General features: G+C 41.2%; 1 protein-coding gene across 2 annotated transcripts in view; it reads left to right on the top strand.

Moving 5' to 3' along the window:
- Positions 1–27694, top strand: part of RHOA (ras homolog family member A) — a 56792-nt gene that overhangs the window by 27295 nt on the left and 1803 nt on the right. For both annotated transcript variants that reach the window (XM_026500839.4, XM_026500840.4), the window contains 3 exons: positions 20840–20996; positions 23416–23536; positions 27244–27374. In XM_026500839.4, the coding sequence (XP_026356624.1) occupies positions 20841–20996; positions 23416–23536; positions 27244–27374 (408 nt within the window). In that variant the 5' untranslated portion in view covers position 20840. The remainder of the gene's footprint in view (positions 1–20839; positions 20997–23415; positions 23537–27243; positions 27375–27694) is intronic.

Here is a 27694-nt window from a genome sequence, read left to right as displayed (position 1 = left end):
TCGGCCTCTGCTCAGCAGGGAGCCTGCTCCTCCCTCTGCCTGCTCCTCCCCCTGCTTATGTGCACTCACTCGCTCTCTCTCTGACAAATAAATAAAATTTTAAAAAATAAATAAATAAAAACAAAACCGAATAGTACTCCATTGTATGTATATTTAACATTTTGCTTATCCATTCATTGTTTGATGGATACATGGATTTCTTCCATGTCTTAGCTACTATACATAATGGTGCTATGACCACGAGTGTACTTTGTATGTCTCCAAGACCCTGTTTTCTGTTCTTTTGGGTATATACCCAGAAGTGGAATTGCTGGGTAATATGGTAATTCGGTTTCTAATTTTTTGAAGAACTGCTATACTGTTTTCCACAGCAGCTGTACCATTTTACATTCTTGCCAATGCTTGTTATTTTCTGGGTTTGTTTTGTTTTTTTGTTTGTTTGTTTGTTTTTAGTGGTTGTCCTGATGGGTTTGAGGTGTTACCTGATAGTTTAGATTTGCATTTCTCTAATAATTAGTGATGTCAATTATTTTTTCACATGTTTATTGGCCATTTGTATATCTTTTGAGAAATTTCACGTCCTTTGCCCACTTTTGAATCTGGTGGTTGCTTTTTTTATTAAGTTTTAGGAGTTCTCTGTATGTTCTAGATAGTAATCCTTTATCATATGTATGATTTACAAATATATTTTCCCATTCTGTGTGTTGCCTTTTTATTCTCTTGGTGGTGTCCTTTGAAGCACAAAAGTTAATAATTTGGTGAAGTCAAATTTACTTTTTCTTGTATTGACTTTGCCTGTAGGGTCATATCCAAGAAATCATTGCTAAATTCAGTGACAAGAAAAACTTCCCTCAATATTTTAAGCTTTTTATAGTCTTCCTCTTAGGTTTAGGTCTTTTATCCATTTTGAGTTAATTTTGTTTATGTACAAGTTAAGAGTCTAAATTCTTTTACCTGTGAATATCCAGTTTCCCCCAGCACTGTTTATTGAAAAGACTGTCCTTTCTCATAAAATATCTTGGTACTATGTCAAAAATCAATTGACCATATTTGTGAAGGTTTGTTTTTGGTCTCTTTGTCCTATTCCATTTGACTAAATGTCTGTTCTTATACACTGGCATTTTGATAGGGGTTCTATTAGTCTGTAGATCATTAAAAAAAAATTTTTTTTTTCTAAGTAATCTCTAGACCCAGTGTGGGGCTTGAATTTACAACCCCGAGATCAAGAGTCTCATGCTCCACTGACTGAGCCAGCCAGGTGCCCCTCTGTAGATCATTTTGTATAGTATTGTTATCTTAACAATATCAAGTCCTTCAGTCCATGAACATGGGATGTCTTTTCATTTGTGTCTTTAATTTTTTTCACCAGTGTTTTGTAGTTTCCAGTGGACAAGGTTTTTGGCTTTCAGAGCTCTTTTGCTGTACCAAATCATCTATATGGTGACGTTTCCTTATGATGACACAAATGGAATAATGACACAAATGGAGTATAAACCACCTTACTCCTAAATCCTGAAAAATTCTCTAACAACAAAATGAGAACCAATTTGCAAAGGGAAAAGTTGCTTTCCTAGATGGAATGAAAGCAGTCAACCAGCCAGCATCTATTCTGGCCTTTCTAAAAGTACTCCTTTCTTCCCAAATCAATTTTTATAATACAAATTCCAATTTCTTGAGTAATTCTCTCAGCTGGGTGTGAGGAAGACCAGTAGATTGTGGTAATATATAAAGTGTGACAGGCTGGACTCTTTTTATAAGAACCTATAAAGTCCAAATAAACACCCTTAGATGATTATTACATGAGAGATAAACCTTCTTTGACTATTCCTTGGCCACTCTAAATAACTTAGTTTGTGCTTGGGGGAAAAAAAAGCAATGGGAAGGTATATAAAAAAGAGAAAGACTAAACTGTGAAAAAGTCTTTAAGATATCGGAGGGAAGCAATAAACAGAACCATGATACAAAGCACTAGGAAAGAAGTGATAAGTTAAAGAACTAATAGTACAGGAGTTAATTTTTTTGGATAAACAATAAATTTTGTGCACAATTCAGGAATTTCACAAAGAGAGGAGATCCATGTAGCCACCACTAAGATCAAGAAGCAACACAACAAGCATCCCCAAAGCTTCCCTATGTCTTATTCCTCTTAAGGTACTCCTGGACTAGTCTGATTTCTCTTACTATTGATTAGCTCTGCATGGATTTGAATTTCGTTGCTGGATTTTGTTTGGACCTGGTTTATTTAACAACCTTTTAGAGATTCATCCAAGTTGCTTCAGGTAGCAGTTGGTTTACTTTTCATTGCTTTGTAATATTCTGCTCTTTGATAACACTATGTATCTACTTAACTGTTGACTGATGATGATTTCTATTAGGAAATCTTGCACATGTGTTTGGAATACTTATTTAGTAAATATTTCTGTGGGTTTATACCTAGGATTGAATGTTCTGCTTTAGTACACACTATTTTTTTTTTAAGATTTTATTTATTTATTCGACAGAGAGAGAGACAGCCAGCGAGAGAGGGAACACAAGCAGGGGGAGTGGGAGAGGAAGAAGCAGGCTCATAGCGGAGGATCCTGATGTGGGGCTCGATCCCATAACGCCGGAATCACGCCCTGAGCCGAAGGCAGACACTTAACCGCTGTGCCACCCAGGCGCCCCTTTAGTACACACTGTTAAACAGTTTTCAAAGTAGTTGTACACTCCCACCAGCAGTAAATGCGAGTTCCAGTTAATTAGCATCCAGCAGCACTTTTTTTTTAAGAGGGAGAGGGTGCATGTTGGGGGGAGGGGCAGAGGGGAGAGAGAATCTTTTTTTTTTTTTTTTTTAAAGATTTTATTTATTTATTTGACAGACAGGCAGTGAGAGAGGGAACACAAGCAGCGGGAGTGGGAGAGGAAGAAGCAGGCTCCCAGCAGAGCAGGGAGCCCGACGTGGGGCTCGATCTCAGGACCCTGGGATCACACCCTGAGCCGAAGGCAGACGCGTAACGACTGAGCCACCCAGGCGAGAGGGGAGAGAGAATCTTAAGCGGGCTCCATGCCCTGAGATCATGACCTGGGCCAGAATCAAGAAGTGGACACTTAACCAACTGAGCCACCCAGGTTCCCTCCAACAGCACTTTTTACATTTTAGCCATGCTGGTGGGTGTGTAGTGAAATCTCATTGTGGCTTTAAATTTTTTAAAGATTTTATTTATTTTAGAGAGTGTGTGTGCATGCGGGCAGCAAGGGGGAAAGAGAGGGACAAGCAGACTCCATGCTGAGCATGGAGCCTGATGTGGGTCTTGATCTCACAAGCCTTGAGACCATGACCTGAGCCGAAATCGAGTCAGATGCTTAACTGACTGGACCACCCAGATGCCCTTCATTGTGGTTTTAATTTTTATATGATGACTGATGGTCTTTTCCTGTTTATTGGCCATTTTAGAAAGCTGCTTTTGTGAAAAAGGATTACTTTGGACTAAGAAGTTCAGTGATTGGAGGAAATAAGATGCCTATGAAACAACCTAAGATGTAGGTTGAAATTTTATAATAGAAGCCAAAAGAGAGGCAGAGTAGCTCAGACGATCAGATAAGATGCCTATGAAACAACCTAAGATGTAGGTTGAAATTTTATAATAGAAGCCAGAAGAGAGGCAGAGTAGCTCAGACGATCACTAAGAAGCAGATGAAAAAATTTCAGAGAAATTGTAAGACTCACTAAAAATTAGCTTTAGGTACCTGGTGGGTGGGCGTTTCATTTTACCTATAAAGATAGCATACACTAAAACAGGTTCTCAAAGTTGAGCATGAGTCAGAATCACCTGGAGGGCTTGTTTATTTATTTATTTATTTATTTATTTAATTTTATTTTATTTTGAGCAGGGGCAGAGGGAGGCAGAGAAGCAGACTCCACACTAAGAAAGGACTGTTCCAGGACCTTGGGATCATGACCTGAGTCAAGGCAGACGCTTAACTGATGAGCCACCCAGACGCCCCTGGAGGGCTTGTTTAAACCCAGATTAATGGACCCACCCCCAGGAGTTAATGATTCACTAGGTTTGTAGTGGGAGCTGAGAATTTGCATTTCTATCAAGTTGTCGGGTGACATTGATAATACTTGTCTGGGGACTACTTTGAGAACCACTGAATAGACTCAGGATTCTTAAGGAAATAGCTAATTGAACTGTGGCTAGATAATCGGTTTAAGATTATTTTGTTAATTGAAAATGAATGATTGAAGGATTAACAATACAGGGTGTTAGGTCAATCAGTAGTGCCTTACAGTATTTGATTTTTGTCCAGTGAGCAGTACTTTTTAATTTCCGTTCAATTAAACTAGGAAGACTAGAATGCTGTATGTTAAACTCTCGGCTAAATGAACAGTCCAGAAAACCTTCAGGAAGCTATTTAGACAAATATGAGTCTACATGATGGTCACAGAAACATGAGGAAATCACCAAATACTGCTATGTGAAGTGGAGAGAATTGAATGTTAATGCGTGGTTGTGGTTTACCTGTCCAAGTGCAGGAAGCAGCCACTCTTAACTTCTGAAAATGTCTGATGGACAGACCACTCCCCCACTGCAACTAGATGAGCAAGGCAGGTAGGAGTGCAAATTGGCTGTAGTTACCACAGGAAATCATTAGATGTGTAAAAAGAAGTGTGAAAAGGGCTGGCCACCACTTACTCAGTCTTAGGGTAGCAGAGTTTCCTGCAGCGCAGAAAGCCACAACCCTTGCTTGACATCATCTGTCCCCCAGTGAGAGTAAACAGGCTTAAGACACACTAGAACCAAGAGTTGCTAACTTCATAGCAACTCAAATATACTTGACATTTGGCAACTCTCTCTTCCTCTTTTTATGTAAATGACATTCTGAAAAGAATGTGTGCAAAAAAGTCACAAAAGGCTAGAAAACAACCTGGGAAACATCAAATAAATATAACATGGTTTTAAAACCACAAGACTTTTTTTTTTTTTTTTTTTTTTTTTAAGGTAATCTTGAAGCACATGGTTGGCTCAGTTAAGTGTCTGCCTTCAGCTCAGGTGATCTCAGGATCCTGGGGCGGAGCTCCCTATCTGTGCGTGTGCACACTCTCTCTTGCCCTCTCTCTCTCTCTCAAATAAATAAAATCTTAAAAAAAAAAAAATCTTAAAAAAAAAAAGTAATCTCTACTCCCAGTGTGGGACTTGAACTGAAAACCCTGACATCAAGAGTTGCATGTTCTCCCTAATGAGCCAGCCAGGTGTCCCAAAAACACGATCAAATACATCAAAACCTCAAGGAGAAATAATTAAGAGTAATCAGTTCCCTTCAGTTACAATATTAATTGATTGACTCTTTCATGATGTCACCAAGGTTCACGTGGGTAGCAGAGGCGAAAAGGACACTATTAGCTGTATGATAGCTTCTTGACATTTGGGGAGAGGAAGGAGGGCAAGAAAGTGGAGTGTTTAGGAATGGGGGCTGTGGAACAGATTGCTTATTAGTTCAGTGCCCAGTTCTGCCTCTTACTGGTTAGCTGTGTGACCTTGGGCAAGTTAGCCTTTTGGTACTTCCCTTATCTGGAAATGAGAATACTAGGCTCTATCTCATTGGGTAGTTACGAGGATTAAATGTGTTAATAAAAAGTAAAGTTTGTAACAGCATTATTAAAGTGTTTACTATTTCTGGCATTTTCCACAAAGTGGTGGAAGACAAGATTTCTTCACCTTTAGCTAAATGCCTATGGGTCTAGGTGTAAGTTGGAGAAAAAGGAAGCTGTGGAGGAGAAGGTTGAAAAAAACCAAAAGATCTAAATAGATGGAAAGACCTCTTGTCTTCATGGATCAGAAGACTTAATACTATAAAGGTGGCAGTAATGCTCAATCTATAGATCTATAGATGCAGTGCAATCCTTACTTAAAAATCTCAACTGCCTTCTTTGCAGAAATCGACAGCTTCTCCTAAAATTCATTTGGAAATCCAGGGGACTCGGAATAGCCAAAACAATTTTGAAACAGAACACAGTTGGAGGACTCACACCTCCTGATTTCAAAAGTTACTACAAACCAACAGTAATCAAGACAGTGTGGTGCTGGCATAAAGACAGACCTACAGATCAATGGAATAAAATTGAGAATCAAGAAATAAGTCCTCACATTTAGGGTCAGTTGCTTTTCAGTATGGTTACCAACACCATTCAGTGTGGAGAGAATAGTGTTCATAATGCTGGGATGACTAGATTTCCACATGACAGAATAATGAAGTTGGATTCCTACCTCATATGATGTATAAAGATTAATCTAAAATAGATAAAAAGTCTAAATGTAAGACTTAAAACTATATGAGTCTTAGAAAAAAATATATAGATTTCTCATGACCTTGGATTTGGCAGTGGTTTCTTAGATGTGATGCAGATTGACAGCAACCAAGGAGAACATTAGATAAAATTGGACTTCATCAAAAGTGTGCCTCAAAGGACACCATCAGGAAAGTAGAAGCAACCCAGTTCAGAAATGGGCAATGGATTTGAAAAGACATTTTTTCCAAGGAAATATACAAACATCCAATAAGCACATGAAAAGATGCTCGACATTATTATTTATTAGGAAAATGCAAATTGAAACCTTGTGAGATACCACTTCACACCCACTCAAATGGCAGTAATTAAAATAGTGTTGGCAAGGATGTGAAATAATCGGAACCTTTGTACATTGCTAATGGGAATGTAAAATGGTACAGCTACTGTAGGAAACATTTTGGCAATTCTTTAAAAAGCAAAACATAATTGCCTAACAGTTCCACTCCTAGGGGTGTGTGTGTGTGTGTGTGTGTGTGTGTGAGAGAGAGAGAGAGAGAGAGATCTGTATCTATATACTAAAGGAGTTGAAAGCAGAGACATGAGCAGATACTTACTGGGCGCCAGTGCCCATTGCAGCATTAGAACAATAGCCACAATGTGAAAGTAACGCCATGCATCCACCAGCAGGTAATGGGCAAACAAAATGTATATCCACACCATGGAGTATAATTCAGCCATAAAAAGGAATGAAATTTGATATATGCTACAACATAGATGAACTTTTTTTTTTTTTTTTTTTTTTTAAGATTTTATCTTAAATCTGAGACAGAATATGAGCAGGGAGCCTGAAAGGGTCTGGATCCCGGGACTCTGGGATCATGACCTGAGCTGAAGGCAGATGCTTAACTGACTGAGCCACCCAGGTGCCCCAACATAGATGAACATTAAACATTACGCTGTGTGAAGTTAAGCACAAAATGGCAAATATTGTATGATTTCATTTATATGAGGTATCTAGGCAAATTTATAAAGACAGTAGAGTAGAAGAATTTATCACGGGCTAAGGGGAGAGAAGAATGAGGAGTTACTGCTTAATGGTTACAAGTTTCTCTTTGGCGTGATGAGAAGGCTTTGAAAATAGTGGCAGTGATTGCACAACATTGTGAATGTAATTAATTGCCACTAAATTGTTGGAAGGGAAAAAAATCTCCTGTTTGTATCCTTTACTCTCAATGCTCCCTACGACATCTTCCACTTCTCACACTTTTGGTCACCAAATATTGGGGGGGAGGGTTCCCATACCAAGCAGTTCCTTAACACTGACTGGTGTCCTATAATTCAATTCAGTTCTGACACTATCTACCTGAAGTTAGCATCAGATCCCACAGGTTAAGCCCTTTGTCCCACAAGACTGCCCCGCAGCCTCCCACTTCAGACCGCAGTAGCAAGTCCAGGTTATTACCTGTGCTTCTGGCTCACTGAATATAAATCCCAGGATCCCACAATCTCCTCCTGGAGTTCAGTTAATTTTCAAGAGCAGCTCACAGAACTCAGGAAAATATTTTAATCGCTAGATTACCAGTTTATTATAAAAGCATATAACCCAAGAACAGCCAGATACGTAGGATAAGATATGTGGGAAGGGATGCTATGTGGGAAGGGATGGGGAGCTAGCTTGCCCGACCACCCCAGATGTGCCATTCTCTCGGTACCTGCACATGTCCACCACCCTGAAAGGTCTTTGAAGCCTGCCTTTTTAGTTTTTTGGTGGCTTTAAGTAGGCATGATTGATTAAATCATTGATCTTTGGTGATTACTTCAACCTCCCGTCCCTCTTCCCTACTCTAGGTTGGCAGGGAGGGGCTGAAAGTTGCAATCACGGTGCTTGGTTCCCCTGGCAACCAGCCCCCATCTTTAAGGGGTTTTCCCCAAGTCCCCTCATTTACATAAACTCAGGTGTGGTTGAAAGAGAGTTTGTTAAGAATCACAAGGCACTCCTTTCACTTTGATCGATCCTTCCAGAGCTATTTCAGGAACTGGAGCTATTTGAGGACAAAAGATCAAACATAAAAAGTTCTTCCATTGTTCATATAATTTAGGAAATTACAAGGGTTTTAGGAGCCCTGTGCCAGGAACAGGGACTAAGACCAAATATGTATAAATTACGGTATCACAGTTGTATACTTAAAAATAATTAAAATGGCAAGTTTTGTTATATATTATCACAACTTCTACAAATAATGTAATATACTAAAACTCACTGAACTGTATACTATTTTCTCCACTTTTTTGAGAGATAATTGACATCAGACATTGTGTAAGTTAAAGGTATGCAAAGTGTTGATAGGTTAGCTAACATCTGCATCATGTCACATAATTATCATGTCTTTTTTGTGGTGAGATCATGTACGATTTACTCCTTAGCAACTTTCAAGTATATAATACAGTACTGGGGCGCCTGGGTGGCTCAGTCATTAAGTGTCTGCCTTCGGCTCAGGGCGTGATCCTGGAGTTCTGGGATCGAGCCCCACGTTGGGCTCTTCCGCTGGGAGCCTGCTTCTCCCTCTCCCACTCCCCCTGCTTGTGTTCGCTCTCTCACTGGCTGTCTCTGTCAAATAAATAAATAAAATCTTTAAAAAAAAAATAATACAGTATTAACTGTAATCACTATGCTGTACATTAGATCCTCAGAATTGTATACCTTAAATGTGTAAATTGTATGGTATATGAATTATATTTCAATAAGCTATTTTTAAGAAACATACTGTATATCACACTTGAATAGCTTCTTTTCACATGTCTCCAAACCGCCCCCCTTGTGACCAGTAAGGTGTTCTTCCACAACATGTTTGCTGAGTAGACCTGGCCTAATTTATCTGTTGACTGGCAGAAATATAGGCTAATAGAGTTTAAGTATGATTGACTTGTAGGCAATGAGTAAATCCTTTCTTGTCTGTCCCAATTGCACAAGTTCTGTTTCAGCAATGTCTCTAAAAACAGATGGGAAGCTATGTACCTCAAGCCGGAATGGTTTTTCAGTTTGAAAATTAATGTGTTTTAGTATACTGGCCTTACACTCAATAAATTTTAGTAACTAAGCTTCTTTCCCTGTTGGTAAAATAGAAATGAATGGTAATTATACCTCCCTTTGGAAGTTCAGGATCAAATAAGTTCCTGTCAGATGTATAGAAAGGGCATTGTGATACACAAGTGTGTAGGTGTCATGGTCGTTCATGAAGGTCAACACAGTTTGTTAGGATCTGTTGTAGCAGACACCATTTGTATTAAAGGGAACACCAGGAGAATGGTTAGTATAGTGTGGTTTTGTTTTGTTTTTTTCTTAAAGAAGTTGTATGTCAGGTAATAGGCGGAAATGGAGTTGAGAGCCACAACTAGCCTGTGATTAGCGGTGGGCATCACTATCAGACATGGCAGTGAAGTGTATCTCGTGGTTGCTGTGATTGTCCCTCTGATGGGGCCAGTGAAGAAAATGCTTTGGAAAGTGCTTATCAGCAATGCCAGCAGAGGAGTCACCCTGAAAAACGAGGCATTACTCCGAAGTACTTATTTTTTTTAAAAAAGATTTTATTCATTTGAGAAAGAGTGTGAGCAAGAGAGCAGCAGAGGGAGAGAGAAGCAGACTCCCCACTGAGCGGGGAGCCCAATATGGGGCTTGTTCCCAGGACCCCGAGACTATGACCCGAGCTGAAGGCAGCCGTTTAACCAACTGAGCCACCCAGGTGCCCCAACTCACAAGTACTTACAACCATGTCAACCAGGATTTGCACATCACAAAAAAGATGTCTTACCTTCTATCCTTACTGCTGTTCAGGGGAGAATGTTTATGTCCAGACAGCCCTTATTTTTCTTGTGAAAGGAAGACACAAGGGTGTCATCTTGCCATTCATTCCCAGCACTGCATCTCAGCAGCAGGGCCAGTCCCATCCTCTTGAGTTCCAAGTAAAAGCCAAATCTTGGTAAGTTTCGAGTCTTTGGACCAATAAGACAAAGGTTCCTACTCTTCTAATAGAAACCATTAAATAGCAGTAACAGGGTTTTTTTGTTTTGTTTTGTTTTTTATACTTTAACCACAAGATGATTGAAAGCTAGCCATAGATAGCCACCCACATGTCATTGTTAAGTCTACCCTATTGCTGTAACTTAAAGCTCTGTGTCCAAGCATTCTGGACACAGTTAGAAGGTCTTACTGACACTGTGTGTGATTATCAGTAACTGTGAGTGAGACTAGACCAGGAGAATGGAGGGGCTTACATTTTGCCTATAGAATAGTAACTGTCTATCATTAAAGCAAGGTACCAGAGGCAGGGCAGGCTCCATATCCAAATCATGGTCACCTTCTTCTTATTGTTTTGGGTTTTTTTGATTTGCAGCATCTGTTGATACTGATAATTGCCTGTGTTTCCCTTCCAGGGAATTTTCTTGGCCTTGTAAATCAAAGGGCAGGACGAGGCCTGATAATGCTTGGTACAGTGTCACACTATGAACAGTAACCACTAACAGGAGTCATCTTTGCTCAGGTGCTACCTGGCTTTCTGGCGGCATTTTATGGAGATGTTTTCAGGTGTGAAGGATCCAGTGGTGGTAGAAAGTATATACTTAAAATTGGAGACTTTTGAAAGGCAGCTAGCAAACATTATATCAGAGCTAAAGAGGGGAAGCTGGAATGTTGAGACTCCAAAATCATCCCTAGTAAATCAGGTTCAGGTTAACCTACTTTAATTAGTCTGTTTTTTTTAAGATTTTATTTATTTATTTGACAGAGAGAGAGACAGCCAGCGAGAGAGGGAACACAAGCAGGGGGAGTGGAAGAGGAAGAAGCAGGCTCATAGCGGAGGAGCCTGATGTGGGGCTCGATCCCAGAACGCTGGGATCACGCCCTGAGCCGAAGGCAGACGCTTAACCGCTGTGCCACCCAGGCGCCCCAAATTAGTCTGTTTTTCAAAGGAATATCATTGAAATTCTCAGTACTGAGTATAGCATATATGCAGGTCCGAATAGTCTTTTTCATTATTTTTGTGCTTGGCCTATGTTAGTTTGATTAGAATTTCAGTTGTTTGATTCTTCGCTGTTGCACCAATTTTTTTTCCCGATCTCCTGAATTCTATAAAAAACAGTCCTTGCTCCAAGAAAAGAGTAATCAGAGGGGCGCCTGGATGGCTCAGTTGGTTGAGCGATTGCCTTCGTCTCAGGTCATGATCCTAGAGTCCCGGGATCAAGTCCCTCAAGTCCCATATCTTGCTCCCTGTTCTCCCTTTGATCCTCCCCCCTCTCGTGCTTGCTTTTTCTCTCTCAAATAAATAAATCTTAAAAAAAAAAAAAAAAAAAAGAGTAATCAGAATATCAAGGAGTCAAGTTTGTGGTTTTTTTTTTTTTTTTTAAGATTATTTATTTATTTGACAGAGAGAGAGAGAGAGCCAGCGAGAGAGGGAACACAAGCAGGGGGAGTGGGAGAGGAAGAAGCAGGCTCCCAGTGTAGGAGCCTGATGTGGGGCTCAATCCCAGAACGCTGGGATCACACCCTGAGCCTAAGGCAGACGCTTAAGACTGAGCCACCCAGGCGCCCCAGGAGTCAAGTTTTTTTATCAGTATTTTTTTTTTTATCAGTATTTTTAGGAAATAGAAAGTCCCTTCTTTGGACTTTTGTTCCTCTGTATAAGCATCCCGTTCAGCATATCCTTGCTACAGTAATAATGCAGCTCCAAGTGGGACAGACCAAGCCAGATGTGGTCCCTGTCTTTAAGAAACTTATACTCAGGAACAGATAGGAATCAAGCACACAAGAAATATAACTGCTGTCTCTCTTCCATAGAGTAGGGTGCCTGGTAAAAGTGGTTGAATTGAGGTGTATATTATAAGGACCAAGAGAAGACCAAAGCCTCACTTGGAGGCAACATTTGATTTTGGGGAGTGAAAGATGTAGGACCAGAATTAAGAAACGGGCTTTGGGGGGGTGCCTGGCTAGTTCACTTGATAGAACATGTGACTCTTGATCTCAGAGTTGTGAGTTTGAGCCCCACATTGGGCATAGAGATTACTTAAAAATAAAAAATCTTAAAAAAAAAATAAAAAGGAAAAGAAATAGGCTTTGGAACAGAGGGCAATACTTGGGGTGGACTGATGAGGTATTATTTTCTGGACAAAGGGAGAAAAAATTTCAAATAAGGTGTTACTTTGAGCTGAGGTGGGGGAGTTTTACAAGTCCAGTTAGTGGAATTGGGTCTGTGATAAGGAATGGAGAGAAGGTGGGAAGAGAAAATTAGAATTTTAGAGGACCCTAATGGTAAGGCTGCGAAGTCTTTTTTTTTTTTTTTTTTTTTTAAGATTTTATTTATTTATTTGACAGAGAGAGACAGCCAGAGAGAGAGGGAACACAAGCAGGGGGAGTGGAAGAGGAAGAAGCAGGCTCCCAGTGAAGGAGCCTGATGCGGGGCTCGATCCCATAACGCTGGGATCACGCCCTGAGCCGAAGGCAGACAGTTAACAACTGAGCCACCCAGGCGCCCCAAGGCTGAGAAGTCTTGACCTGATTTTGGCATTGAGGACCTTCTGAAGGCCTTTGGGTAATGGCCTGATGGGCTAAAGCCCAGGCACAGGAATGGAGAATTTGGCTGCAGCAAGCAGGACAGAAGGGAGGTGAGAGCAGTTGGATTTTTGCTTTTTTCCAGGTAGGTAGTACTGAGGACTGAGGACTTGAACAGTGATGGAAAGTCAAAGTGGGTAGTGGTAGTGGTGGAAGGGAGACCCGTGAAGGGACAGAATTCCCCAGAACTTGAAAGCAGTCTTGCTGTGAGAAACAAAGGAAGTAAGAGAATTGTGTAACCACAGGGTTTCTTTTCTTTGCTTTTTTATTAGAGAGGGAGGGGCAGAGGGAGAGAGGGAGAATCTTAAGCAGGCGCCCCGCCCAGTTCAGAGCCAGACTTGGGGCTCCATCTCACAACCCTGAGATCATGACCTGAGCCAAATGAAGAGTCGGATGCTTAACTATCTGAGCCACCCAGGCACCCCAAACCACAGGGTTTCTACAGTGAGTTGAGTATTTAGGAGTATAATTTTGTTTTCATCACCAAAATTGAGGTAACTGGGAAAAGAAGATTGGACAGAAGTTGGGATGATGTCTGGAAGATGTTGAATTTGAGATGCAAGTAGAGCATAGAATTGAGGTGTATCAGAAGTTTTAGAACAGGGACTGGGTCAGAGAGAGAGATTTGGGAATGAAGTGTTTTTTGAAGAATTGAAATCCCCGGAGATAGGTAGAATATTAGGAGAATGAGGGAAAAACCCAGCATTTCTGAGAGCGATTAGGTGTGGAGGCTATAGCTAATGAGACAGACAACAGAGATCAGTACATCAGCATTATTTTGTTAGGGAGGTAAGTCACAACAAAAAATACCAAGGAGAATGTGGACTGTATTTTGTGAAGGGAAGTCATTGGTGATTTCTGAGAAGGTTTTGGTAGTTTGGGCAGAAGGCAGGTTGAAAGGATTTTAAGCAAGCCAGTGGGTATGAAGAAACAGAAATGTATAGCTTTTCTTTGAAGCAGGCCAGAGAGAGAACAGTAACCAGAAGAAAGCATGAATGTGGGAAGATTCATTATTTTAAAGTAGGGGCACTCTGCACTTTGTTGTAGACTGAGAGAAGGAAGCCCTTAGAAAGGAAGAGATAAAGGAGGTGTGGGATACCGCATGTGGCAATACTGTATGAATTGAAAGGTGCTAGAGGACGTGAGGTTAGGCCTAGCTGGAGGGAGAGACCGTGACCGTAGTAGTAGGAGCTGCTATTCACTGAGTGCCTCCTCTGATGCCAGACCCCATAAGAAATGCTTGCTGAGATACTGTACCCCCTGTAGAGGAGTGCTGCCCTGGAGGCCTATGGTGTGGGCTCCTGAGTCAGTGAGCTAGCTGTCTGCTCTTGTGTCTGTTAAGTATCTATTGCTTTTCTTGGGCATCCATTTCTATTTGCATGTTGGTGGGAAATATATTACAATATTGGTGGTCTTTGTTAACAGTAACTGCATAATGTAATTTGCCAAAGTCTGGTCCACATCCAGAACACAATTTTTTGAGACTGGGGGGAAAGACTGGTCTTGTGATGGCAGATAACATAAATTGAAGTAGGTATTTTCTGTGCCCTCTCAGCACCATGGGAGATCAATCTCCTTTCAACCTTTCTTTTTCCTTTTGACTTCCATGAGGGTGGCACAGTAACTTACATAAAGGTTTTGAACTGAGGAAGGAAATTTATAGTCATTTACGTACTGTTACAGGTGACTTAAATATGTCATATCTGACTTATACTGGACAAATAAACTTCTCCTCAAAGCTCTTAAGAATTGTTTCTGAGGCTGCATTCAGCCTAGAAAATGACACATCTGGTGGAGCTGAGTGTGATTTCCTTTCTTAAGCTGTGGCAAGCCATGTACTTGAAAAAGATGCTAGATTTATAGCAAAGTTAAAAGGAAAGACTAGAGTAACATTTTCCTGGGTCATTTCAGGAAATGACCTGATATTTTTACTTTTCACTTCTTGACAACAACTCTGGTTGTGTGGCCAGACCCCCAGAAATCAGCTTGTAATTCTAGGCTTTCATTTTCATTTTGTCCCATAATCACTTGTAATTTCTGTCTTTCTCACCAGTAGAGGCTGATTGGTTTTACACTTTTCCTGGGCCGAATGTTCCCCAAGGAAAATTTCCCAAAGCTTTTTTGATTGCTCCCTGACATTTCCATTTCGTGCATCTTTAACCACATTAGATTGAGAGAAATTATTTCTTGAGACTTGAGTGCCTTCTAAGAAGGAAGTATTCAGAGCTGGCAGCCTTTTTTTAAACCAGGGATTTCTTGAATTTTGTTTGCCCTGGTTGTTTGACTTTGGGCACAAACCAGTACAAGTTAGGCCTGAAGAGATGTGTAAAGTATATAAAATCTTGAAGTGAATTTGAGAGCATGAAAAAAACAGAAAATGATTAAGATGTTAGCAGTCAGACTGAACCTAGAGGAACGATATTTTAAGAGGTAAATCCATTAGTGTCTGTGCCCTGGATTCTGAAAATGAGGTAATCTATCTCCTTTCTCATTTAAAAAAATGTTTTTTGGTTTTTGGTTTTCTTGTATTTATTTAATAATACCTACTACATGCCCACTAAAGTACCAAACTGCATAAGGCTGCAAAGAAATTTAAGATATATTTTTTGCCCTTGCGTGATTTGCAGTCCATTTGGAAGAGAAAAACACAAGTGAAAAACTACAGGACCCTGAGACAGGTCCCATATCCTTAGGAATCCAAAGCAAAAAAGGAAAAGGGAGCTGAAGGGGTGGCCAGGGTACTGGGCTGTAGTTTAAAGGCTGGTCTCAATACAATACTGTTTTTGTTTTGTTTTTTATAAAGATTTTATTTATTTATTTGACAGAGAGAGAGGCAATGAGAGAGGGAACACAGCAGGGGGAGTGGGAGAGGGAGAAGCAGGCTCCCCGCTGAGCAGGGAGCTGGATGCAGGGCTTGATCCCACAACGCTGGGATCACGACCTGAGCCAAAGGCAGATGCTTTACAACTGAGCCACCCAGGCGCCCCTATAATACTGTTTTGATTGCATGCTCCTATTGTTTATTTTTTTTAAAGTAGGCTCCAAGCCCAATGTGGGGCTTAAACTCACTACCCCGAGTTCAAGAGTCACATGCCTACTACTGACTGAGCCAGGCAGACTCCCCTGCATGCTCCTGCTGTTTGAAGAATATCGAGCACATTTCCTGTTTATGCTTATTATTGTACTTTTGTTATTAGTATTATCCTCGATCTAAATGCTTTTGTGCAAAAAATAAAAAATCTTTAAAAAATCACTAGATCACTTTTGGGTTTGGTTCACACTTCATAAAGTCTATGTATATATTTAGGCACATATTGCTGTATGTTAAGCATACTGAGAACTCACAAATTCATGATGGCAGTACTGTGAGCCCTTCCCATTATGGGATCTTCTGCTTACAAGTTTATGCAATTAAAATTTTAAAGCTAAATTCCTTAGGTTTTCTGGACTTAAAAATGTGTTTCTCGTGTTTCTTTCATGTATCCCCAGTGAATTATCATACCTGCTCCAGTTTGGGAAGCATTCCCTTTAGATAGTCTGGTTTTGTGAGCATGTATTGTTGAGCATTGGTTTGACTACAGGTAACAAAGACCTGAAAAATATCCTCTTAAAGAAGACAGTTATTTATTTTTCACATGACGGAGTGTGGAAGTGTAGGCAGTCGGGCTGAGATGGTGGCTCCCAAGAGCATCTAGGATCCAGGTTCTTTCTGCCTTTTATTTCTACAACTCTGGAATGTGGCACCTATGTTCTTCATCCACACATCTACATCCTCACATTCCAGGATGGCTGTTCAGAAAGGAGCCTTGGCTCCGGGTTTAAGCACCAGGAAGGAGGAAGGGAATGAGGAAAGGCATGTGACTTCACTTTAAGGAAGGCTTCCTGGAAGTCCCACAGGCATTGCTGATTACATTTCATGAGCTAGAACTTCTAACACAGTTATACCTCTAATGTAAGGGAGGCTAAGAAATGTAGTCTTTTAACTTAGGCAACAGAGTACACAGCTAAAAGCTGGAGTGCTGTTCTAAGAGGGAATGGTGGAAATTGGGGTGATTGACTATTAGTTAGTCTCTGGCAAATGGAAGGATTCTGGAGGGTTTGTTTGGTGTTGTGTTTTTTTTTGTTTTTTTTTTTTTGTAACAGCTTTATTGAAATACACCCCACATACCTTACAGTCTACCCATTTGAGCGTACAATTCAGTGTCTCATATTCACACTATGTAGTATACTCATAGAGCTGTTGCTGTGCATCCATCTCATGACAATTTCGTCATCATTCCCTTTGTAATCATTTTCTTTCCTCCTTCCTCCAACTCCCTTAGGCAACCACCAACTTACTTTCTGCCTCTGTATTTTCCTATTCTGAACATTTTATATATACACACATATACATATACATATATACACACACGGATTGTTGTTTTTTTTTTTTTTTTTAATTTTAATGTGGAGCTTGAACTCATGACCCTGAGATGAGTCCCGTGCTCTACTGACTGAGCCAGCGAGGTTAACCCTGGAAATTTTATTCAAATGGAGACACTTAATATGTGGTTCTTTGTGGCTATCTTCTTTCACGTATGTAATGCTTTCAAGTTTCATTCATACTGTAGTATGTATCAGCACTTTTCCCTCTCTTTATTGCTGAACATGATTCTGTTGAATGGATATATACACCACATTTTATCTGTTCATTAGTTGTTGGATGTGTGGTTTGTTTCCACTTTTTGGAGGAAAAAAAGATTTTTGGGGGCGCCTGAGTGGCTCAGTTGGTTAAGCGTCTGCCTTCAGGTCAGGTCATGATCCTGGGGTCCTGGGATCGAGCCCCACGTTGGGCTCCCTGCTCCGTGGGGGGCCTGCTTCTCTCTCTCCCTCTGCCTGCCGTTTCCCCTGCTTGTTCTCTCTCTGTCAAATAAATAAAATCTGTTTAAAAAAAAAAAGATTTTATTTATTTAGAGAGTACACAAGGAGGGAGAGGGAGAGAATCTTCAAGCTGACTCCTTGCTGAGTGCTGAGCCCAAGGTGGGGCTCAATCTCGCAACCCCAGCCAAAACCAAGAGTGGACAGTTAATAATGACAGAGCCACCCAGGTTCCCTGACTGTGATGAATATTTTTTTTTAAAGATTTTATTTATTTATTCGACAGAGATAGAGACAGCCAGCGAGAGAGGGAACACAAGCAGGGGGAGTGGGAGAGGAAGAAGCAGGCTCATAGCGGAGGAGCCTGATGTGGGGCTCGATCCCACAACGCCAGGATCACGCCCTGAGCCGAAGGCAGACGCTTAACCGCTGTGCCACCCAGGCACCCCTGTGATGAATATTTTAATGCTGCTATGAACATTTGTGTATAAGTATTTGTGTGGACATAGGTTTTCATTTTTTTCAGATGTATGTCTAGGAATGGAATTGCTGGGTCATATCTATTAGGATCCTTTGCGCCTCTCTTTTTTTTTAGATTTTAATCTTTTACAGAATGCATGAGTACGGGGGGGAGGAACAGTGGGGGAGGAGGAAGAAGGGGGAAAGAATCTCAAGCAGATTATGCACTGAGTGCAGAGCCTGATGTGGGGCTAGATCTCACTACCCTGAGATCAGGACCTAAGCTGAAACCAAGAGTCAGATGCTTAACCAGCTGAGCCACTGAGGCACCCCCCCAAATCAACATCTTTATTGCAATCTCATGAGAGACCCTGAGTCAGATCAACTGCCTAAGCTGCTTTTTTGTTGTTGAGTTCTAAGGGTTCTTTATGTATTCTGCATACAAATCCCTTATTAGATATGATATTTGCTAACATTTGTTCCTATTCGGTGGGTTGTCTTCTTATTTTCTTTTTTCTTTTCTTTTCTTTTTTTTCTTTTTAAACGTAGGCTCCACACCCAGCCTGGGGCTTGACCTCAGGACTCTGAGATCAAAACTCATATGCTGAGCCAGCCAGGTGCCCCAGGTCTTCTCATTTCCTTGATGGTATCTCTTGAAACACAAAAGTTTTAAAAATTTTGACGAAAAGTCCAATTACCTATTTTTTCTTTGGTTGCTAGTGATAAGTATATATATATATATATATATATATTTTTTTTTTTTTTTAACTTATTTATCAGAGCAGGCAAGCATACATGGAGGGGTGGGCCAGAGGGAGAGGGGGAGAGAGTCTCAAGCAGACTCTGTGCTGAGCATGGAGCCTGACACAGAGCTTGATTTCAGGACCCCAGGACCCTGAGACCACGACCTGAGCTGAAACCAGGAGTTGGACACCCAACCAACTGTGCCACCTACACCCCCCCAATATATTCTTAAATATATTATTCACAGTGGCCAAGAGGTAGAAGCTGCCCAGTATTTATCAGTGGATCAATGGATAAACAACGTAGTGTATACACATTCAACGGAATGTTATTCAACTTTAAAAAGGAAGGAAATTCTGACACGTGCTACAACATGTGTGAACCTTGAAGACGTTATGCAGTGTGAAATAAGCCAATCCCAAAAGGGCGAATGCTGCTTGATTCCACGTCCATCCACATGAAGTAGCTAGTAGTAAAATTCAGAGACAGAACGTAGAATGGTGGTTGTCAGGGGTGAGTGGGGAGGAAAGGGGAATAGGGAGTTAAATATTTTATGGTTTTAGCTCTTACCTTTGGGCCTATAATCTTTTTTTTTTTTTTAAGAGATTTTATTTATTTGAGATAGAGCGAGCAGGAGTAGGGCAGAGGGAGAGGGAGAAGCAGGCTTTCCACTGAGCAGGGAGCCGGTGCACGGCTTGATCTCAGGACCCTGGGATCATGACCTGAGCCAAAGGCATATGCTTAACTGACTGAGACACCCAGGCACCCCTGGGCCTATAATCCGTCTTGAGTTAATTTTTGTGTATGCTGTGAGGTGTAGCTTTCTAACTTCATTCTTTTGTGTGGCTCTATTAAGTTGTCTGAGTACCATTATTGAAAAGATGGTTTTTCCTTCATCAGATTGTCTCGGCATCCTTACTTGACCCTAAATGTGGAGGCTTATTTCTGGACTCTCAATTCAAGAAGCCAGCTAGTATTTTGTTAGGGATTGTCTTGAATCTGTAGAATAATTTGGAGGATGTTGCCATTTTACAGTATTCCAATCCAAAAAGATGAATGTCTTTTCATTCATTTTGATCTTTCTCTGAACAACGTTTTGGAGTTTTCAGAGTATATTTTGTACTTTTGTTAAATTTATCCCTGTTCTTTTTGAAGCTATTGTAAATGAAATTGTCTTCTTAATTTCATTTTCACTTTGTTCATTGCTAGGTTATAGAAATACAATTGGTTTTTGTATGTTCATCTTGTATCCCGAAACCTTACTGAATTTGTTCTAGTAATTTTTAGTGGATTCCTTAGGATTTTCCATATATAAAGTCTTGTCATCTGCAAATTAAGATAGTTTTATTTCTTCCTTTTCAATCTGGTTGTCTTATTTTGTTTTCTTGCTTAATTACTCTGGCTAGAATCTCCATTATCATTTGGATAGAAGTGGCAAGAGTGGCCATTCTTGTCTTGTTCCTAATCTTGAGGAATAGTTTTCGGTCTTTTTACCATTAACTATAGTCGTTAGTTTGGGGTGCCTGGACACGGTCAGTTAAGGGTCCGATTCTTGGTTTCAGCTCAGGTTGTGATCTCATGGTCCTGGGATAGAGCCCCAAGTCAGGCTCTGCATTCAGCACCGAGTTTACTTAAGATTCTTCCCCCACCCCCCGTCACTCCACTCACCCACTCTCTCTCTCTCTCTCTCTCAAATAAATAAATGAAATCTTAAAAAGAAAAAAAGCGTAAAAGGTATAATCATTAGTTGTGGAGTTTTGGTGTCAAGGGGAAAGTTGTATTAGCATTTTGTATTTGGGTGTGGTAATAGAGGCTTGTGCCCCATGGTCAGAAAAGTGTGTGTCATAGCCTGAAGCTATTAATAGCTTCTTGTGCGTTCTAGATAACAGCTTTGTCTCATGTTTCAGCATGGCTGCCATCCGGAAGAAACTGGTGATTGTTGGTGATGGAGCCTGTGGCAAGACTTGTTTGCTCATCGTCTTTAGCAAGGACCAGTTCCCAGAGGTATATGTACCCACAGTGTTTGAGAACTATGTGGCAGATATTGAAGTTGATGGGAAGCAGGTGAGTACACTTTTCATAACAACTGGTTTCATTTTGCATCTTAGGCAAAGATGTTCATAGAGCCTGTAGAGAATTAGGCCTTTTTGTGTCTTTAGTACACAATAAAATAGTAAACACGTTTGAATCATAGCCCAGCTTGGTTCATTTGTGACTGCTATCATCTAGACTTTACTCACATCCCTATGTATTTTACATAGGGAAGCCTCTTTACAGCTTTATGTTTGAAATTTAGTTTGTTGCCAGATGGATAATGCTAAAATGAATCTCTTCGTATGGATGGACTCCCCCCCCCCCCATTCTCATGATATTTCATTCAGTGAAGTATGAGGTTACTAGGTCAAAAAGGTCATTTTATGGGTCTCAAAGGGGTATACTAATCTACACCACCAGCAGTGTGACATTTAAATAACATCCTCATAGTTAATTTTTTGTAATGGTTTTTTACTTTAACATAAATAGGCCGCCACCATTGCTTCAATTACCTGTCACTGGCAACAAGGACAGTGTCTCTTCGTGTCTGTCCTGAAAGTCCACTGGCAAGACTAGAGCAAAACTCTCCTGGAATTAGAGTTTATATATTTTTAAAATTTTTTGTTCCGTTTTTTGGCAAAATAATGTCTTACCCAGCTCCTGTACAACTTTTGAAGAGGCATGAAATTCTTACTGCAGATGGGTCAGCTGAAAAGAAAACTAGAACAAGGGGCTCTTCAATATAGTCAGTCCTTTTGGGCATTCAGTCACATGTCTCATGCTGGTAGCACCTAATATATTGGCCCCCATAATTCCATGTCCTTTCTCCCTTCTCATTTGCCTGCTTTACCTATTAATCTCTTTCTGTCCCAGTGCTACCTAGCTTCAGTTTGTGGCACCGTGTATGGAAAACACATAAGCCAACTATTCAGAATTCTGGGGTCCCCGAAATAAAAGTGCTTGATAGCAGCTTAGTAGCCTCCAAGTTGAGAGAGGGTGCTGCCTAGGAATGTTCATTTAAGAGTATACAGAAATAGCCTAGGAAACCATCCAAGATTCTAGGTGATTGTGGTCCCAGGAACAGACCTACCAAAGATGGAAAAGCCCATTCTGACAAGAGACAGGGGCAACACCCTGAAGCATTTCTCAGGAGATAGTCAGGGCTGGATGTGTCTAACTGAGCACACATGAGGCCTGGAGGGGCCAAGGTAGTGTGATCTGGCAGAGAGTGAATGAGCTGTACCATTCTGAGGTCCATTCTGTTGTGAGGCTTGGGTATCAGTGTATTAGAAATACACATACCAAACCTGTGGTGTATGTGCATGACAGAAGTACAGTGGGCCTAGTGGAGGATGTGAGCGATGCATCCTAGGGCAGAGGTCTCGGAGGGTGGAAGAGATAATTAGCCATCAACTTTAAGGAAAGAATGATATTTAGAAACTTTGAAATATGGGTTGTGAAGTCTCTGGGGAAAAAAGGATATTCCAAGTACTAGAAAAAGAGCTTCTGGCCCCAAAGTGTCCCTGAGCAGAAGCATTAAAATCCCATTCTGGTTGTGAGAAATCACAAGGCTGGCTGCGGTGCTGGACAACATGGAAGGAGACCTATGTCCAGAGCCCAGGCATCAGTTTGCCCTCCTACTACAGGAAGGTGAGCAGGTTCCCAGGGGTGAAAGGGCTACCCTGCTCTCTTAGTGATGCTTTCATTCAGACATTTTTTGAGTGGAAAAGGGAGATCCAGAGACCTTTCTTGTCCACTCAGACCTTGCCTAACATCCAGCATGGTGTCTTTTCTTACCCACCAACTCAAATATAATCTTTTTAAGAATTTATTTATTTATTTGAGAGAGAGTGATCATGAGTGCGGGGAGGAACAGAGGGAGATGGAGAGGGAGAAGTAGACTCCCCACTGAGTAGGGAGCCCTATATGGAGCTGGATCCCAGGACCCTGAGATCACAACCTGAGCGGAAGGCAGACGCTTAACCGACTTAGCCACCCAGACGCCCCTCAAATACAGTCTTGTCTCCCTGTTTGCACATTGGGGCATAATGATGAGACAAAGTAATCAAACAGTTGAATTAGATTGTATTGGGAAAAGTTACTCAGGTCTGGTGTTTCCCTATCTTGTTTTGTACACCTGATAGAATGTTGTTTACAGTTTGATATTTCTTGTTCATCTGTTTTTCTACGTAGAATCTTGTTTATAATTAAATACTGTGCTTCTTACAAACTACAAAGTTATTTTTGACTTGATATTTTAAATTATGTACTTTATATAGTTCTAGTATTTTGGGAAATTTCAACCTAAAACAATTTAAACACCCCCTACCTCAGGCTTGTTTTACTATTTTGGGCAGTTTGCCATTTGAATGTACTCTGGTGAGTACCACTTCTTCTGAGAGTGGGAAGGATTAACCTTGCATTCTTGTGTTTATTTTTCCTATCACAGGTAGAGTTGGCTTTGTGGGATACAGCTGGGCAGGAAGATTATGATCGCTTGAGGCCTCTCTCCTATCCGGACACTGATGTTATACTGATGTGTTTCTCCATTGACAGCCCTGATAGTTTAGGTGAGTAACTCCACAGCCTGATGTTTGTCACTGTCTGTGAGCCTGGTGACCCTTGGCTTCTCAGGTCCTTTCTGTGCATCCAGTGGTTGAAAAGCAAACATCACCTTCACAGAAGGAATCATCAGTGACCAGAGTCCTAGAGCTTTGGAACTATAAAACCTGGGCCCTGGGTCACTTTTCAGCCTAGGTCTCCTGTGTGTCTACCTTGTAAAGTAGGTGGGTTCCAAATACAAAGCCATCTTTTCAACTGAGGTTTGGGGAATGCCTTTTTTGGGTGCTCACACCTTTTTTCAGTACTCACATTGAGCCTGTTGCTTCCTGATATCTAGACTGGTGATTTGCTACTTCTTGGTAGTGTGTTTGTTTGTTTAAAGGTTTATTTATTTATCTGAAAGAGAGAGTGAGTGCGCGGGGAGGGTCATAGAGATGGAGAGAAGCAGACTCCCCTAAGATCAATAGTTGGATGCTTAGTCACTGAGCCACCCAGCACCCCTCCTGGTAGTATTTTTAAAGCTCCATCTTAGCCCTTTTCTACAGTATCTTAGCTAATAGAGACTTGAACTAAACCATTTCACTAGCTCAGTTGGTCACATATCTCAGAAGCCACCTTTTTTCAGAAAAAGACTGAATAATACTGACCTAACACTCTGCAAAGCAAGGCTCCAAGGCCTGAAACAAAACTAACTTTCAGTTTATACCTAAGAGGATAAAATGTCTCTCTTGGTGATGTAGCGCTCTGTCTTTACAAGGTAGCAGTTGGGCCAAGAACATTGTCATCATTAACACAAACCTTGGAGGGCCTGCTGGTGATGTGGGCTTGCGCTAGCAGGTTAGGGTTATCTGAACTTTTTTTGCCGATCGTGGTTGTACTCATTTTAATGACAATACTTGGGCCTTCTAAGATTTTGAACCACTTGATCAAGGTTATGCTTCCCAAGGCATCAAGCTGAGACTGAGCCCTCTGTGCACTGTCTCCCAAGACTGAGACAGACAGAGCAAGTACTCTCTGCCATTGGTTCATTTTGATCATTTTAAGCAGTTGTTTTAGTTTTAGTTTCTCAGGTGAACCTGGCTTCCTTTGGGGGGCTGTTGGAAGGCCCTAGAGGATGGGGCAGAGGAAAAACAGAGCCATGCAACACCCTCCCTTCACACACACATCGTGGACTTTGAGTCCCATGGGAATGAGGAGGAATGTGCGCCCTGTATCTCCTCATCCTAGGTATAATCCTTTAGGGACAAAAACACTTTCAGGGCAAAAAGTTACTTTTCTACATGTCTCCTGGTCTCAGAGGAGGTCTGTAGCCTTCCATCCCAGCACCCTGGGTTCATGACCTGAGCTGAAGGCAGATGCTTAATTGACTGAGCCACCCAGGCACCACTTATTTTTATAAGTATTTTTTAAAAGTAGACTCCAGACAAGATTTTATTTGCTGACCCCTGATCTAGATGATAAGGATTCCTTCTCTCTAGCTTTCTGGAATTCCCAAAGGCCCTCATACAACCCCACTGTAAATTCATGCAAAGTGATATTCCTCAATGTGATCAGATTATTTTGGGGGTGGGAGATACTATACGTGATTGCTGTCACCGATTTAAAAAATAAAGTTTTAGGGCCGCCTGGCTGGTTCAGTCAGTAAAGCATGAGACTCTTGCTCAGGGCTGTAAGTTCAAGCCTCATGTTGGGCATGGAGCCTACTTTTTTAAAAAAGGGGGAAGAAGAGAAAAAAATAAAGTTTTAAAGTTATTCATGAAAAAGAAGGCAAGACAGGGGCAATTCATTTTAATTTGTGTGTCCTGAATTCCAGGGGGTAGGAGGACTATTGGAGTAATAATTTCATATTTTTTGCAAATATGTTTTTTGCAAATAATTACTGAAGACCTATTTATGGAAGAAACTTCTAGATTAAGGGAGACAGAAGAGCAAAAACAACAGTAAATCTAAACAGTAAATCTGATAGAAGAAATTTTACAAATAACATTCTTAGAGGTGGGTATGGAATGAACTGTGGTAGTATTCTGTTTCAGAGGATGACCATAGAATAGTCAGCAACCATACTGAAAAGGTGACTTCTGGAAAGACCTAAAGGATCTGAGGAAAGCCAGTACAGATACCTAACAAAAGAACCTTCCAGGTAGGGGGAACAGGAGATGCAAAGTCACCACGGTAGGAAGAGGAAGGAAGGAATCCAGTGTAGCAGAAGGGGTGGGAGTGAGGGTTGCAAAGCCATGTGGTTAATGGTGTAGACTTTTCCTTTCATCGTGAGTGAGATGGGAGCTCTTGAAAGATTTGAGCAAGGGAGTAGTGATGTCTCACCTTTTAAAGTGACCACTGTCACAGCTGAACTGAAAAGTGACCACAGGTGCAGAGGTGAGAGCAACGTTCGGGCTGAGGCTGTTTGGCTTGGTTGGTAGATGGATTGGTCCTTTTCTCTTTGTTACTCTATATTCTGAGGACTGGAACACTGTACTTCTTTGGGAACCTCTTTGTTTCAGAATAAAACTTTTGAGTTTTAAGTTGTGACATTGATGATACAAATTGACTCTGTTGTTGCTGTAGCAAAGGAAGAAGGACACCGTCAAGTGTCCATCTTCTGTGGTGAAGAATAGAGCATTAAATTGTAAGTTTCCTGACCTCACTCATACAGCTTCTTTATCTGATGTGGTCTTTCAGCCAGAAGACAGAACATCATCTTTCCATATTCTAAATAACTCTTGCCTTTTGATAATTTGTGTTGAAGTCAGAGAATGAACCGTTTACCTATTTTATTTTATTTTGTTTTGTTTTATTTTATTTTTTTATTTATTAATTAGAGTATGCATAAACAAGCGGAGTGGCAGGGAGAGAGAGAAGCAGGCACCTCTCTGAACAGAGAGCCCAGCATGGAAGTCCATCCCAGGATCCTGAGATCATGACCCAAGTTGAAGGCAGACGCTTAACCTACTGAGCCACCCAAGACGTCCCTGAATAGTTTACTTCCAAAATATAGCCTCAAATTACAAGCAGACCATTTAAATGATTGTCATTATTAAGTACTTTGTATGCATTGACTTAGAATAACCCTCTGTAAGGCAGGTAATACTATTATCCCAATTTTATGAAATCATGTCTGACACTGGGATGCCCAAGGCCGTGGTTGTGGGAGGTTGAACCTGGGCTACTTACACACCATGGTGTACATCCAACCTTTGTAAATTAGTACAGCATTGGCAAGAAACTGGTTATCACTCATTTTTAGAAGTCATTCTTGAGCCATTTGAAATACCAATAACCTACAAGATGGGGGTCATGCTGAAGGTCCATAAGCAAAGTATAGAGAGAACATGGGGACCGTGGGCCAGCTGCAGCCCTAGAATGGAGACCCTTTCTGTAAGATGTGGTCAGAATTACCAGCCAGCAGTGACAGAAATGGTCCATGGATAGCTTTCCTCCTTGAGTCAGGTTGCATCGCTGTGGACCCTTTGCTCCTCCAGAGACTTTAACTGGGCCCTACTTCCACAGGAGCTGAGCTCCTTAATGGGGACTGAGGAAAAGCTGGTGATTCTGTGCTCAGTGGAAGAGGGGTTGTCTTTTTCTGTGGTTTTGAAACTAGTGAGATTCCATTAAATACCGAGCATACTTTTTAAGTAGTTTCCTTGCAATTTAAGTAGGGCTCTTGGACATTCTTCAAGATAGAATTGTATGTATCTCCAAATTTTGTTTCTTTCAGAAAACATCCCAGAAAAATGGACCCCGGAAGTCAAGCACTTCTGTCCCAACGTACCCATCATCCTGGTTGGGAACAAGAAGGACCTTCGGAATGATGAGCACACAAGGCGGGAGCTAGCCAAGATGAAGCAGGTATGGTCTGGTGCAGGGCTCTGTTTTCCCGTAGCATTCTTAAACCCAGGGCCCAAGGTTGGATGCAGGGGGCCCAGCAGAGAGTCCTAGAAGCCTCTTTTTTGCATCTGTTCCTCATTCACTGGGGCCTGCTCAGAGGGTCCTTAAGACTCCCTACTCATATGAGATGGGAACCTCTCCTTTGAGGTGCTCTGCCTCCAAGGATTGCCTGCCTGAGAAGGGACCATCAACAGCAGTAGTCAGTACCCCAGATGCAGGAGCTTTTTATCAGGCTCTTGATTTCCCGGTTCAGTTATTACCTTGGTATATGTGAGACCAAA

The sequence above is a fragment of the Ursus arctos genome, unplaced genomic scaffold, assembly GCF_023065955.2.
Source record: "Ursus arctos isolate Adak ecotype North America unplaced genomic scaffold, UrsArc2.0 scaffold_14, whole genome shotgun sequence".
In the NCBI taxonomy this organism is placed as follows: domain Eukaryota; kingdom Metazoa; phylum Chordata; class Mammalia; order Carnivora; family Ursidae; genus Ursus; species Ursus arctos.
This window is presented reverse-complemented; position numbering and strand designations above follow the sequence as displayed.